At 47.3% G+C, this 13,881-nt stretch overlaps 1 protein-coding gene across 1 annotated transcript; it reads left to right on the top strand.

Annotated features, from left to right (window-relative positions):
- The first annotated feature begins 195 nt into the window (after nt 1-195).
- lsm14aa (LSM14A mRNA processing body assembly factor a) lies at nt 196-12,977 on the top strand. Its single transcript, XM_015965058.3, has 10 exons — nt 196-563; nt 1,778-1,941; nt 2,040-2,196; nt 6,376-6,561; nt 6,662-6,742; nt 6,930-7,100; nt 10,907-11,063; nt 11,868-11,906; nt 12,020-12,257; nt 12,359-12,977. Exons 1-10 carry the CDS (start codon nt 443-445, stop codon nt 12,380-12,382), a joined length of 1,338 nt encoding a protein of 445 aa, XP_015820544.3. The 5' UTR covers nt 196-442; the 3' UTR covers nt 12,383-12,977.
- Nucleotides 12,978-13,881: the final 904 nt, after the last annotated feature.

The raw sequence follows: 13,881 nt of genomic DNA, 5'->3' as shown, positions 1-13,881 counted from the left end.
CTAATTCCCATTGTTGACTTTTATTGCCCTGTGTGTGAGTGTGTGTGCGCGCGCATGTTGCGAGTTAAGTTTTATTTACTTTCATAATGCAGTAAGTAAAATAAAAGGGCATCACAAGACAAACGAAATTTCTACACGTCATTTCTATTCCTCACATGTCTAGAGTCACAATGAATTCGCGCGATACTTCAATGTCTCGTTTGCCGCTGTGCACAGAAACATCGAATGGAGGGAGAGGAGGCGGCGGCCATGTTGTAGCCGCTGAGCGTCGAAGCAGTAAAATTGACAGAAACGGTTCAGATCGGCTCCACTGACCATACGACTTGGAAAGACCAACCTAAGCACCCCGGGACAAGTAGGGATAAGTCGGCGTTGCTGTCCGCACGGCTCGGGCTGTTCCTCCTGTTTTCTGCTCTAAGCTAGGAGCTGCGGGAGAGGAACCATGAGCGGCGGGACTCCTTATCTTGGCAGCAAAATCAGCCTGATCTCTAAGGCCGAGATCCGTTATGAAGGGATCTTGTACACGATTGACACCGAGAACTCCACGGTGGCTCTGGCTAAAGGTGAGGGCTAGCGGCCTGGGTTCGTTTACAGTAACGGCTCCAGTGGGCGCCCGGCGGCTCAGCAGGTAACAGCCTGAAGATGACCTGCGGTTCAAACTCAAAGGAACGTGATATTCATTTAAGCTACTTGCTTGTTTTCTATTAACAAGTAAAAAGTAAATGTGTGTTTTTGGGAATCCCGATAGAATTTTTTTTCAGGGTTTTGAGGAAATCTGTAGGGTCACCGTGTGTGTTCCCTTGGTGCCAATAAAGCTTTGATGTTAAACAGCTTTACGGCTGATCTAGTGTTGTGCTACGGCGTTAGCTCGGAAGCTAACCCTGAACGTTAACTCAACAGTCTTCTGTACTTTTTAGTCCGCTAGCGTTGCTCAGTTAGTTTTTACTTGTTTCTCATTTATCTCATCTTGGTGCTTTCACTTGTTTTATGGTTAACTTTTATTGTAATTTTATGCCTTGTGCTGCTTTTGTGTGTTTTATGTTTTTAGCGTTATATTTTACTCCTATGCTGTCTTTGTTGTTGTGTTTGAGTCTTTGGTTCTCCTGCACTTTGGTTAGCTGCCATGCTATTTTTAAATGTACTTTATAAGTTTTTTTCTTTAAAAGTAAACTGGAATTGTATGGTAAGTGTGACGTCATCGAACGTTTCCGTTCACCTACAGATGAAAGTCAATAACATTTGTTTGTTTCGCACCTGGCCCTGACCTGGTTGGTGCCCCAGGATTCGGGTCTCGGGACTTGGTTCAGTCTGTTTAAAACGTGAATTCTGGCAGTTAAGGCTCGTGGTTGAGTTTTCTGGAGCTTGACTTGTGTCCATGAAGGTAACGTTGAGGTAGCTGTCCACTGAGGTGTGGACATGTCAGTAGTAGCGACGGTGGCGGCGGAGGAGTTAAGGGCTCGCCCCATAATCTGAAGGTTGCAGGTGTGAGCCCCGCTCAGTCTGTCGCTGTTGTTGTGTCCTTGCCAAGGACTCCTTGCGCAAGACACTTAACCCACCCTCTGTCAGTGTGCCCCAGGGCACTTGTGTAGCCCATGTGTGACGGCTCACATCCTGTTGTCATGGTGATGCGTTTATGTTGATCAGAACAGCATCAGTTAAAGGTTTGGGTTTCTGAGCTGGAACAGGTGTGTTCTTCACTCCCTCCAGGAAGTGTGCAGCACACCTGAATCAATAGCTTTACAGTTATTCTAATGAGCATTTCCTGGTTCCTCCTCAGTCCGCTCCTTCGGCACAGAGGATCGTCCCACGGACCGGCCCATCCCACCACGAGACGACACCTTTGAATACATCATCTTTAGAGGAAGCGACATCAAAGATCTGACAGTGTGTGAGCCACCCAAACCAACATGCTCCCTGCCCCAGGACCCAGCCATAGTCCAGGTATCCCTCAGGCTGATGTAATGATGGAATCATGCCAGTGATTGGTTGTGACTCGTGTCGGTCCCACAGTAGAACATTATTTCTTCTTTTTTTTCCAGTCTTCCATCAGCTCCAGCTCATCATCGACTGCCTCAGCTCCAACTCCGTTTCAGTCCGCCACCTCCTACGGCCTTTTCAGCCGAGCTCAGGCTCCCTCCTACAACCAGTTCAGCACCAGCCCACTGGTCTCGCCCCAGTTTGGAGCCGTCGGTGTGAGTAAGTAACTTTGTGTGAGAGTAGTGGTCCTTTTTGCATGATATCCAAGGGTTCAGGGCCTTTGTGGCACTGGACTACAAACATCATGCTACAGGAAGTGAGGAGGTGTCGGGTTGTGGTTTCAGTGAGAAGCCTTTGATGTCTCCCCAACATGTCCTGGTCTGTGCTGATCCTCCAGAACCTCTAGCCTGGAGAAACTTTGTGATGTAAATGGGAAAGTGACAAAAATTGCAAGTTCCCATTGATTCCCATGTTAAAAGTACCAGCTTCACAGCAGAAATGTTTACAGCCTGGTTCAAAAAACATTTTAGGCGAAAACCTGCAACTTAAGAACAAAAAATCTTAAGAAATAAAAAATAAATCGCTGTGTGGTTTTATCACCAGCTAAAACCTGTGTTATAGCCTGTCCTTGTTCAAACAGGCGCTGGATCATTCTCTGCTTTGAATCCCAACAAGTAGTTTGTGTTCTGGTGGGCCCAGTTCCCTTTGGGCAGCCTGCAGAGCTCACGGAGGCTTTCAGCTGTGGCCAGAGGCGCCAACAATCATCTTTCCCACTCCCAACTGCTCGATCAGTCCTTGGGTCCTTCACACTTCTTTCTAAAAAAGACAAATTGAAAAGGAAGCAGTTCATTACTCAACACCAATATTAATGCAGTGGGAATGTGTGACATTTAAGTTCCTGTTCATTTTTAAAGACATCTAAATGTTGATACAAAACAGTATTACTACTATCATTTTAACCAGTGCAAGAAATGCTTACTCTGACGTTATAATTAACTTTCCTATTAGGGATGTAAGAAAATGTCAATTACGGCAATATTTCGTGATATTTTCCCCAGCGATATTATATCGATATTCAAAAGCTGTGCATCAAAAATATCGATATCGCAATATATCGTGATATTTTTCTTGCAAAAATGTATCGATATTCAAAAGTTGTGTATCTAATTTTTGGAAGAATTTACATGGAAACATTTGTGTATTTTCTTTTCTTGTGGTGCAATTCAAACGCTGACCACTAGTTGGCAGCAGTGTGTAATGGGTTTTCTACCATTGAAATGTAAATCCCTCTGTTACGGGTTAAACATGTTAAGTATCAGTTTGGACTGTTTATTGAATTTTCCTATAATAAATTTAGTCTAAAAAATCGCCAATATTGTCTGACTGAATGTATCGCAATATATCGTGATATATTGTATCGTCTCCCCTGTATCGTAATACGTATCGTATCGCCAGAATTTCACCAATACACATCCCTATTCCCTATGGTAATGTGCAGGTGATGTCCCAAGCCTGAAAGCCTCGTACAGTTGTTGAGTGCGACAGCTTTCACCGTCTGTCGTCACACAAACTTGTTTCAAGGCTCTTGTTTTGTAGCTTCCAGTCTCTGTCCACGTAGTGTATCGTGAGGCTCATGTAGGCGTCTGATGTTCGGCTTGACCACATGTCCGTGGTGGACGCAAAAAACTCCAGCGAGGATAATGCATGTCATGTGACTCCTCAGTACAAACCTTGGTATAAAGAAGGCAAAGCGACTTTAGAGAAGTATTTCTTGGTGGGCAGTTTGTAGCGTGAATTATACGTTTAAAGCATCTTTGTGAAACCTATTTCCACACTCTGAATGGGCATCATATCCCTGGTTAAACAATGCGTCACTGCATTAGTTAGTTCTGCCCAGCGTTTGCTACTTTTGTCATACACGCACACACTCACACCTAAGGACAATTTAGACAGTCCAGTTAACCTAACAGTCATGTTTTTGGACTGTGGGAGGAAGCCGGAGTACCCGGAGAGATCCCACGCATGCACAGGGAGAACATGCAAACTCCATGCAGAAAGATCCCAGGCCGGGAAGCGAACCCAGGACCATCTTGCTGCAAGGCAACAGCTCTAACCACTGCGCCACTGCGCAGCCCACCATATACACACTTCGTGTTAATTCAGACAGTCAGTATGTAGTTTATAAAATGAATTTAATTATTTTCCTAAACTATTGATTATACATGACAAGATATGAATGAGACGTGGTGTAATGGATATGAAGTGATTTAATGTGATGTGTGAGGTGGTGTGATGGCAGCTAGATGTTGTAGCACAACCCTTCTTTGTTTCTGAGAGAAATTGTGAAGTCTGGGTTATAAAAGTGAATTGGCTGTTTATTTAGTAAACTACAGATTTATTTATTTAAAAAGCTCATCAGACTTTAGTATGCAGGCTTACGATACCCTTGCATGAGTTGCTCCCGGCGGCCGGAGGTTTGCGGTCAGAGTGGTGAGGTCACTGGACGTCGAAACCACGATACTCAGAGACTAGTAGCTTCCTCTGAGTTGAGCTTCCCCGGCCATGAGAGGCAACCCCGGGTCTGCGGGTTGGATGTCTCAGGTGTGAAGTAGCTCTGAAAAGCTGTTGTGTTTGTAATCACTTGCAGCGTTGCAGAGAGGCTTTTGACTTGAGGTCAAAGGAGATGGTTTCAAAAGAGGCTTCTTTCCCAGTTTGGCCGAATCGGGAGTCAGATGGAAATTGAATTAATCTGGAAGTAATTCTCGTTCATTTTAATAAACCACAATGTTATGATTTCTGAATTTGACATGTTTTTGAGTATTTACCAAAATCCATCAGAAAGCCACGCCTTCTTCAGATACAAGAGGTTTTTTAACACTTTGTGAATGAGAATGTTCAAAACTCTTATGTGAGGTGAATATTAACCTTTATTCAATTCAAGTTTATTTATAAAGCGCCAAATCAGGACCAGAGTCGTCTCAAGGACCTTGATACACAGTAAACATTCCAATACAGGTCAGGTCATTTAAGCTTGCTTTATGCTTGACGCATTTACTTTCTGCTTGGTGATGCGGCTCGCGGATGAAACGCACTTCACAACTCGCAGCGTTTATGGTCATGCGGCTTGTCTCTGCGGTGAGCCAATATTCTCCCAAACTGAATGGGGCAGCATGGAGCTGTACGGCATGCATCCAACACTACACAATAGTAGAAGAAAAAATTACTGTTGTTTACAACATGGCATTCCAGCATTTTTTAACAGCGTCCTCGTCTTTTCCGACAGTGCGAGCTATTTCTCTCCGAGAATTATTAACATGTTGATCACGGTGATCTCTGAGAGCTGAATCATACAAATGTCTGTATTTACGAACCTCTGCCATACTAGTTCTTGCCAGTCTGCCATGTTTTTCCGCGTCCGACCGTCCGCGTGGTTAGAAAATTTCCTAGGTGCACGGTGCGGAAAATTTGGGCCGTGCGGAGGCGCGGTGGAGGGGCGTGGTTGTTAAAACGACGCAATTTTGCCGCGCGAACCTCGCGGACACGTCAAGCATAAACCAAGCTTAAGCCAATCAGTAACACTATATAAGGAACCCAGCAGGTTGCATTGAGTCACTGACTAGTGTCAGTGACTTTACAGCAATCCTCATACTAAGCAAGCATATAGCGACAGTGGAAAGGAAAACTCCCTTTTAACAGGAAGAAACCTCCAGAGGATCCTGGCTCATCATAAGCAGCCATCCTCCACGACTCACTGGGGATGGAGAAGACAGAGCAGACGCAGACACACACACACACACACGCACACACACACACGCACGCACACACGCACGCACACACACCAATAACTTAATACATATATTATTGTAATGTGTATGAGTGTAAACAATGATTAACTTGTTATATCGACACATAATGATTTGTGATATAAATGGATCATTGTAAGAACAATATTCATTTTAAATTCATTGATGTAAGCACAGATTATTCAAACATTTGATTTAAACATTTTGTTCATTCATCACATATGATTATGTAAGCTTATGAGTTGTAAAAGTCATGTAGGCTTCGAGTAGATGGTCAGGAATGCAGCAGGCTGGCTTTTACGCAGTGTGCAGGACCTTGGATGAGAATGTTTGTCTGCTTTGAGGAACAATAAGTGAGCAAAGCGTTGTTTTGGGAGTCCTGATGGTGTTGCCATGAAAGGTTATATTATGTCATTTAGATGGTGAAAAATGGACCCTTTTGTATGTTACAATGGTGTTGAAAATTTAGTAACCGTCCGCTATAAGGTAATTACGTTGTTTGGGTTGTTTAGCACCTTCTGGTATTGGAAACAAGTCTTGGCTGGTATGTGGGTGGTCCGCTCCTAACCTTACACTCTGTTCTGCTTCGGTCCAGCCTGCAGCAGCCCAAACGTAGACCCTTTAGGGAAGACCTCCATCCTGGACCAGGCAACCCAGAGCGGCCCATCTACCTCAGGGCCATCTGCAACACCGTCAACTCCCGGAGTGGGCTGCACAGCGCCTCCAGGTCCAGGTCAGAACCAGAAGGTTCAGCAGCAGGACAGATTGGATGAGAAGAGAGGTGAGAATCAATCAGCAATGCTGTAGAATATGGTGTGCACTAGCAGAAGTTGCTGCTGTTCTTTCCTGAACGCAACTAAAACTATAACCTGCTGTTCCAGGAGCAGAAGTCCAGAACCCCCACAGAACCGAAGGAGAGCAGGCTCGAGGAGAAGGCAGGGATCCCACTAAATGTCCAACAGGTTAACGTCCACTTATCTGAAGACGTGTTGCATGCTGTCCTCTTCCAGTGAGACGGCAAACAGCAGCTCCACCTCGATTCACGCCAGAGACCAGGAGGGTGGAGCCACTGCTCTTCATCTGGCTTTGTTTGTTTGGCTTTGAGATATAAGCTGATGATTTAACACCACCTTCTGTTCTGTAACTCAGCTGTTGGAGCTCAACGCCGCGGCCGAGGGGGAGGACACCGTGGCCGGGGGCGCTTCAACCTTCGCAGAGATGGACCTATGAAGTTTGATAAAGACTTTGACTTTGAGAGCGCCAACGCCCAGTTCAACAAGGAGATTGACCAGGAGTTTCAGAGCAAACTGAAGCTGAAAGGTTGGTGCTGCTTGTGGAGGCTTAGTCCTCAGAGTGAGAAGTTAACCCCGCAGAGGAGGAGGTCCATGTCTGAGCTCCTAGTTCAGTGGGAGAAGATGTTTTTACTGTTATTGCTAGAAAATGCTCTATTGAAGAGTTTGTAAGGCGTGTGTTACGGCAACATTAGCCCGAAATAGACACCCGTAAAATTGCAACCAGGGAGTCTGAGTCATTACAATATAATCGCTGATATACTGTTAGATTACAGCCATGTTAGTATATGTAGCACACAGTCGTATATGTAGCGTACAGTAGCATACAGTAGCTTATGTAGCGTACGGTAGCTTATGTAGCGCACAGTAAAAGTTAAAGTTAAAGTTAAAGTCCCATTAGGTGTCACACACAGTGATGTGTGTGCGAAATTTGTTCTCCGCATTTGATCCATCCCCTGGGGGAGCGGTGAGCTGCAGACACAGCCGCGCTCGGGAACCATTTGGTGGTTTAACCCCCCAATCCAACCCCTTAATGCTGAGTGTCAAGCAGGGAGGCATTGGGTCCCATTTCTTCAAAGTCTTTGGTATGACCCGACCAGGAATCGAACCCCTGATCTCCCAGTCTCGGGGCGGACACTCTACCACTAGGTCACTGAGCTGGTTGTGTAGCGCACAGTAGCATGTGTAGCGCACAGTAGCATGTGTAGCGCACGGTAGCAAGTGTAGCGCGGTAGCACGTGTAGGGCACAGTAGCACATGTAGCACCTAGTAGCACGTGTAGGGCGCAGTAGCACGTGTAGGGCGCGGTAGCACGTGTAGGGCGCGGTAGCACGTGTAGGGCGCGGTAGCACGTGTAGGGCGCGGTAGCACATGTAGCACGCAGTAGCACGTGTAGGGCGCGGTGGCACGTGTAGGGCGCGGTAGCACGCGGTAGCACATGTAGCACGCAGTAGCATGTGTTGGATGCGGTGGCACATGTAGCACGCAGTAGCACGTGTAGGGCGCGGTAGCACGTGTAGGGCGCGGTAGCACATGTAGGGCGCGGTAGCACGTGTAGGGCGCGGTAGCACGTGTAGGGCGCGGTAGCACGTGTAGCACGCAGTAGCACGTGTAGGGCGCGGTAGCACGTGTAGGGCGCGGTAGCACGTGTAGGGCACGGTAGCACATGTAGCACACGGTAGCACATGTAGCACGCAGTAGCACGTGTTGGACGCGGTGGCACATGTAGCACGCAGTAGCACGTGTAGGGCGCGGTAGCACATGTAGCACGCGGTAGCACATGTAGCACGCAGTAGCACGTGTAGGGCGCGGTAGCACGTGTAGGGCGCGGTAGCACATGTAGCACGCGGTAGCACATGTAGCACGCAGTAGCACGTGTTGGACGCGGTGGCACATGTAGCACGCAGTAGCACGTGTAGGGCGCGGTAGCACGTGTAGGGCGCGGTAGCACATGTAGCACGCGGTAGCACATGTAGCACGCAGTAGCACGTGTAGGGCGCGGTAGCACGTGTAGCACGCAGTAGCACGTGTAGGGCGCGGTAGCACGTGTAGGGCGCGGTAGCACATGTAGCACGCAGTAGCACGTGTAGGGCGCGGTAGCACGTGTAGGGCGCGGTAGCACATGTAGCACGCGGTAGCACATGTAGCACGCAGTAGCACGTGTTGGACGCGGTGGCACATGTAGCACGCAGTAGCACGTGTTGGACGCGGTGGCACATGTAGCACGCAGTAGCACGTGTAGGGCGCGGTAGCACATGTAGCACGCAGTAGCACGTGTAGGGCGCGGTAGCACATGTAGCACGCAGTAGCACGTGTAGGGCGCGGTAGCACATGTAGCACGCAGTAGCACGTGTTGGACGCGGTGGCACATGTAGCACGCAGTAGCACGTGTAGGGCGCGGTAGCACGTGTAGGGCGCGGTAGCACATGTAGCACGCAGTAGCACGTGTAGGGCACGGTAGCACATGTAGCACGCAGTAGCACGTGTTGGACGCGGTAGCACGCAGTAGCACGTGTAGGGCGCGGTAGCACGTGTAGCACGCAGTAGCACGTGTAGGGCGCGGTAGCACATGTAGCACGCAGTAGCACGTGTAGGGCGCGGTAGCACATGTAGCACGCAGTAGCACGTGTAGGGCACGGTAGCACATGTAGCACGCAGTAGCACGTGTTGGACGCGGTAGCACGCAGTAGCACGTGTAGGGCGCGGTAGCACATGTAGCACGCAGTAGCACGTGTAGGGCACGGTGGCACATGTAGCAGAGAAAGAAAGACAAGAGAAAAAAAGTGAAACAATGTTTTGGGATCTGTTTAATTTGACAAACACAGAAAACACTGTTTCTTGACAACCCTTGTCATAATGTGTGGAGAAAAGTGTAAAAAAAGAAAAAAAAAGAAACGTGTGTTGACATGAAAATGGGTGAGCCATGTTGACACATGCTGTGTGGGCGGTTCTAGTACTTTTGGGTCCGAGCGCGGCTTCAACAGTTGGATAACCTCATAGGGGACGAGCAAAATATCAATCATCCACGGGGATTGGTGCTAGGTCCCCTGTTCTCCATTTATTTACTGTCCTAGGGATCGCTCCTATGTAATTATGGAATAGGGTTTCATTTATATGCTGACCATTGTCAGCTGTTTCTCCCAATCCAACAGGGGACAGGAGGTGTAACATTTAGACTCTGAAGCATTGTCTAGCCCAGATGCAATTGTGGATGGTGGCTAACGACCTCAGTTGGAATGAGAGAAAAAAGAGGTGGTCGTGTTCACCCCCCTGTGACCGTCACCACCAAGGTGTGGACTTTTCATCCTTGGCCCTACTTGAAAAGACAGATCTGGGTGTAAAACTGGATTCTGCACTATTAATAATAATTAATGTAAAACTATGTAAATTTCATCTAGAGGTGGCCATATCGTTTTTCTTGTCCAGAGAAAAAAAATCTATCATGTTAAGCTAAATAAATGATGATTTAATTGCATCTACTGAAGGTCAAATGAGTCGCGCACCGTGGAGTTATTAGTTATCAGGGCAAACATGGCTGGAATCTAACAGTATTGGCTCATATCAGCGATTATACTGTAATGACTCAGAGTCTCTGGTTGCTCTTTATGAGTATTATTTTCATGCTACTGTCGCCGTAGCCCACGCCTTACAAACTCTTAACTTCTTCAACAGAATCGCTCGTAACGGAGCATTTACTAGCATAGCATGAGCTCGCCTTCAAAATAAAATGGTAACCCTATAGTTTACTATTCAAACCCTTATAATACGTTGGAGGTAATTTGGCCACTCCTGCTATCCATAGATGTTTCCTGATTACACAGGGGAGGGAGGGGTTTGGCTCGTCGGTCCGCACAAGCAGGATGGACAAGCAGAACTCCGTTGGTGTTGAACGTCCCCAAATGATTAAAAACCAGAACGCCAAGTGCCAAGTTTAGAGCAGCACATTTACCCAGAGGCTCTCAGATTGAGCAGACTTGTGAGAATACACGTAATAACCGCTTAGAGACGGAGCAACATGTTGCTAGCATAGCGGCTTATCGCTAGCATAGCAGTTTGACCAGTTATATCGATATGAAGATATAAAGTCAGTCATCTTGTATCTTGTTTAAAAATGATATTGATGTTTTAAAAATATCATATCGCCCAGCCCTACTTCATCTTTAAGTCTCTGTCCGGCTCGACACCTGGTTACATCCATCCCTGGTATCTAAATACACTCCAGCCAGAACCCTTCTGTCTTCAGAACATGACCTTCTGGTGGTGCACCAGTTGAATCAGGGTCCCACCCTGACCCGGCTGCCCCTTGACTCACGGTTGTCCTCTGTCCTCGAACAGATGAGAAGACTCTGAACGGAGAGGACAAAGTTCACTCTGGACAGGAAACCCACAACAGTGAGGGCAACGCCGGCAATGAGGCTGACCCGCTTGGACCCAACTGCTACTATGACAAGTCCAAGTCATTCTTCGACAACATCTCCTGTGTTGACACCAGGTATGGTCTTCAGGTTAAACGGGTTAGAGAGCGAGCACCTCCACCAACACTAACCCCAAAATTCCACTATCTCCGCTCCGCTCCGGCACGAACTCCGCAGCAAAAACGGTCCCGTTGTAGTCAATCAGAGCTGTTCCACTACTGCGGCCGTGCAGCGCAGTGCGCCGCCCGCTGTTCCGCCATCCGGCAAAAATGGGATCGATCCTATTTTTGCCGGACGCCGGAGCACCTCCGCAGTCAATGGACGGAAATCACAACCGCCCAACAGGAAAAGGAGCGAGCACAACTTCCGTTATTTCACAATAAATCGATAAACAAAAAGCGTTTTTTGTTTCATATGCACAGGTTTAACAACTTTTAACAACTATCAATGGCGGTTGAACTTTAAATGCACAAAAATAAGCCATAAATACAGTTTCCACTATCAAAGTAGTCACCCTCTGTTGATTCAAACACTGCTGATCTCTCAACACAAATGATGGGCAGATTAAACAGTTCATTTCGATGCTTCTCCCACACAACGGGTGTTTGGATCTAACTTCTGCATTTATTGCTCGGGCTGTATCGCAAGATCTCGAAAATCCCGCGCATGCTTGTTTGCGCACCTCAGGTCTCCGCACCGGAGCGGAGCCGTTGTAGAGCGGGTACAGTATAATTTGAGTTCAGAAGCGAGTGGCAGTGGAAAGCGGGGGCGGAGCGGAGATGGTGGAATTTTGGGGTAAAGGTCCCCCGCTCCTGCTGCAGGGGGGTGGGTAGAAACAAGCTCATCAATGTGATGATCACTCATTCGCTGTTGTCTTTCAGGAAAGCCAATGAGAAGTCCGGTGGTTCCGCGTTTCCCCGGTGAGTGTCACATGACTCAGTCAGCTGTTTGTAAGAGAGTCCAGCCTGGCTCAGTAGATTCCCTTAGCACCACCTGTTTGGATCTGGATTTGTGCTCCTTCTTTCTGCTGCAGGGAGCGGAGGCAGACCTGGGCCGAGGAGAGGAGGATGAACGCTGAGACTTTCGGCATTCCTCTGCGGCAGGGCCGAGGCCGTGGGGGGTATCGAGGACGCGGGCTTCTTGGCTTTCGTGGGGCCCGGGGGCACCCTGGTGGGCGAGGGTCCTTTGGGTCCCTGCAGGGCAGTGGTGGCTTCAGGGGAGGTTACCGTGGAAACCAGGCTGGCCAGGAGTTTGCCAACTTACCGTACAGGGTGAGACAGAACTGGGTTTCTAGCAGAAATTAATTTTGTTCTGGTCTTTCATGTGTGTGTGTGTGTGTGTGTGTGTGTGTGTGTCTTTGTCTTTCTTGCAGAAGGACAACAAAGTGGCTGCGTAGTTGCACAAGGAGGGAGATGCTTCTTGAGCTCTGGAAGAAAACGAACCTCTTGAGTTTATTTTGTCCCCTAAAGGACGAAGCCTGTCCCAGAGTTTGTCACCAGCACTAGAGTTGACGTCATGGATGCAGCTTAACGTTTCATCTCCATCAGTGGCTCCAGAAATTTCCTTAGAAAAGGCGTAGTTTGTGTTGTTGGCTGTGGAGGATTGTCCTGGAGCTCTGCTGGCTCACTCCAATGCTTCCTGTCATGGCCGGGTCTTCTCCATCTCACTGCTCCTTGTTCCCATCCCACTACATTACTGGTTTCTGTGGTCTTTTCTGGCTCCCGGTTCTGGATGATTTTAGATCTTGTGTTAATGAGCTGCTGAGATGATCAAGAACATCTGAATCGGCCCGTTTCAGCAGAATGACTGAGTTTTGAACTCATGGTGACGATTAAACGTTAAAGGATTAAATCCTGTTGGCTTCCTCTTTAGTTTGAGTTTGTTTCTCATCTCCTGAAATTCAGTTTTGTCATGTGTCTCTCTCCCACACACACACACACACACACACACACACACACACACACACACACACACACACACACACACACACACTGAACAAAACGGAATAAGTCTTCTAACAAATCAGTCAGCTTGTCCAGGAGGTTAGAGTTCAGCACTGAATCTGGATGAGATGAACATGACGATGCTGCTGAAGATGGGATTCAGCTAATGGGAAGTCAAACAGATCTGCAAACTAAAAGCACAGAGGAGCAACACCCAATTCAGCCCAGACAGATTCTGCTGCTGACTTGGGTCCAACCCAATTTGGTCCACAGCACAGAAGTTCTGATGATCCAAACCACTCACTGGTGCAGAAGGGTGGAACTGTCCTGATGGAGGTTCTGAGAGGGACCCTGATCCAAACAGGAAACGTCTGTAAACACGAGCTTTTAAATGAGAATCAATAAAAGAACTAAATTTGCAGAAATATTATCTTGTTTCTCAATTTTGATGTTTTTAGTTTCAGCTGGGTTCTCAGCGTGCGAGTTCTAAATGAATCATTCAGTATTGGAGAATTGCTTTACTAACTTGTGAATCACGATTCAATATACCAACGGACTCACCTGTTACTGTTAGCAAACTAATCTTATCTAGCTTGTCATGAGAATGATGAGTTAGTTTGTTAAAATCCTTTTCTTACCTTCTCTGGGCTGGAAGCAAAGCTGAGTCACTCCTGCCCGGCACTCAGCGGCAGAATCACCTGAGCTGAACCCTGATAGTATGACGTCACCGTCTAAGGTACGCAAACAAAAGAAAAAAAATACTTAAGTGTAAAAAAAATTGATAAGATTTTTTCCCCAGTCAGATTCCAGCCTTCATTTAAACTCTGTGGATTAGGATTTAAGTGATAAATGAAGCATATCAAGTTTGATTAAAAACGCAATTTTTTTCGCGCTCCGAGTACCTGACTGACTCAAAAACACGATTCATTTTGGTGAGTGAATCATTAAACTC

This window comes from Nothobranchius furzeri, chromosome 4 (assembly GCF_043380555.1).
Source record: "Nothobranchius furzeri strain GRZ-AD chromosome 4, NfurGRZ-RIMD1, whole genome shotgun sequence".
NCBI lineage: Eukaryota > Metazoa > Chordata > Actinopteri > Cyprinodontiformes > Nothobranchiidae > Nothobranchius > Nothobranchius furzeri.
Note: the sequence above shows the minus strand (reverse complement) of the source record. Positions and strands in the feature narration are given on the sequence as shown.

What these genes read in the sequence shown, in the direction of transcription:
- lsm14aa (XM_015965058.3), top strand. Translation starts at nt 443, where the DNA reads ATGAGCGGCGGGACTCCTTATCTTGGCAGCAAAATCAGCCTGATCTCT. An exon ending in CAGATTGGATGAGAAGAGAG is followed by an intron (nt 6,562 to 6,661) that starts GTGAGAATCAAT and finishes CTGCTGTTCCAG; the next exon opens with GAGCAGAAGTCCAGAACCCC. An exon ending in GGTGGTTCCGCGTTTCCCCG is followed by an intron (nt 11,907 to 12,019) that starts GTGAGTGTCACA and finishes TTTCTGCTGCAG; the next exon opens with GGAGCGGAGGCAGACCTGGG.